The sequence below is a fragment of the Electrona antarctica genome, assembly GCF_951216825.1.
Source record: "Electrona antarctica genome assembly, chromosome: 8".
In the NCBI taxonomy this organism is placed as follows: Eukaryota; Metazoa; Chordata; class Actinopteri; order Myctophiformes; family Myctophidae; genus Electrona; species Electrona antarctica.
In genome coordinates this window covers 18,153,517-18,155,182 of record NC_136789.1, presented here as the reverse complement: position 1 = coordinate 18,155,182, position 1,666 = coordinate 18,153,517, and the positions used below count along the sequence as shown (strand labels likewise).

At 38.3% G+C, this 1,666-nt stretch overlaps 1 protein-coding gene across 1 annotated transcript in view; it reads left to right on the top strand.

Moving 5' to 3' along the window:
• LOC306928645 (transcription factor COE1-like) overlaps positions 1 to 1,181 on the top strand; it is a gene marked incomplete at its 3' end in the record, with an annotated part of 118,890 nt that extends 117,709 nt beyond the window's left edge. Inside the window, 1 exon segment of the mRNA XM_079508915.1 lies at positions 1,174 to 1,181. Within this exon segment, the coding sequence (XP_079365041.1) occupies positions 1,174 to 1,181 (8 nt within the window).
• Between the last annotated feature and the right edge of the window lie 485 nt (positions 1,182 to 1,666).

The following is a 1,666-nucleotide window of genomic DNA, read 5'->3' as shown; positions in this document are numbered from 1 at the left end:
CCTTTTTCTTCTTTTTTTCTTCTTCTTTTTTTGCCACACATCTAAACGTAACCACTGCTCCTGTAAACAGAGGAGTGTGTGAGACTGCATTCAGATTTTATAGGTGCCATTACTCTGTCCAGTGTCTGGGATTTGAACCGACAAACCTGCCATTGAGTCCCCTCCCTCCCTCCCTCCCTCCCCCTCCAGTCCTGTCCACTCCCTTATTCACTCTAGTATTGAGACAGCCATGGCCACTTGTAAGAGAGGGACAAACATTGTCTTAAGGACTGCTGCCACGTTTTGACTTTTATTTGTGTGAATTTGTGTCGTTTTTTTTTGTTTTTCCTGATAGTATTTTGTTCTTTCTTCTTCAGTGCGGATTTCTTGTTCGAATCCTCATTAGCATTTGATTTTGGTTTGCTGTGTTGTTTGTTTGTTTTATTCGTGTGTGTGTGTGTGTGTGTGTGTGTGTGTGTGTGTTTTTTTTCTTTTTTTACATTGTGATAGGTCAGCCAATCAGATTGTTTTTACTCTCTGTTACTATATGATTATATCCCCCGAATTGAGAAACTAGCCAATGGTGTGTCTTAAAAAGCTACGCTGTAAAACAAAACAAAAACAAGTTCATCTTAACAAGTGGGTTGAACCTTTTAATGGAATACTTTTAAATATTCTATTGATGGTAGGCTACATGAATTCACTCATTTCAACAATCAAAGTTTTCTTTCTTTCACGTTTCCAAAAAACTTGGATGCCTGAACCACTATTTTATACTTAAAAATTGTATTATTTTTAAATCGCAAAAATAGCCAATCTACAAGCTCACAACGTGTAGATCGTCTGTTCACCAGTTTTGAAAATAACATGTTTTGACAAATTTGAAGATTTTGAGATTGATGCAAACCCCGGTGTTTGTGATGAGCATTTTTTGTTTCTCGGTGTACAAAACCTACTGTAGCCAATGGTGTGTCTTAAAAATGACTGTATTCCATGCTGTGTGTTGTCGAATGAGAGTGTAACTAGCCAATGGCGTCACTTCTCCATAAGGCCTCTTTTATTCTTAACAATGCCGTGTCACTTTCTCCAAAATAACAGACTTTCAACCCAAGAGGCTGTCATTTCAGCAAGTGACACAGTCATATGAAAAAGTATAAATTAGGCTTATAATCTTTTCCAATGTTCCTCTTTCAGGAGTTTAGCATAGGTGTGTCCGAGTGTATGTGTGTGTGTGTGACGTATACAAAAAGTCTTAATTCACTTGGATCTTAATTTTGCCAAAGCCCTTGTTATATTGATATGTATACCCGTACAGAAAGTCTTAAAGCCAAGTGCGGACACAGGAACAATGTATAGTACAGCACTTAAGAATACATCAACAGTAGGACTCAAATAGCTTTTCCAGTTTTGTTTGACTGTCGATTCATTTCTCTCCCAACTGTAAAGCATAAAGTGCCAAAGCTTCTGTGCAGTTGCGTATAGGAACATATTTGAACGTCAGTGTAATATATACTGAACATCAGACCCCATCCACCCAACAACACTAAAATATGAACATGCAATTACTCAATTGAAGGTCACTGGTTCTAATCTGCTGGAACTGCCAGTGATGAGAACTCTCCGCTCTCTCAAAGACCAATTAACCTTTGAGCTATACCCTTGAGCAAGGCTCTGTAACGTCCACCTC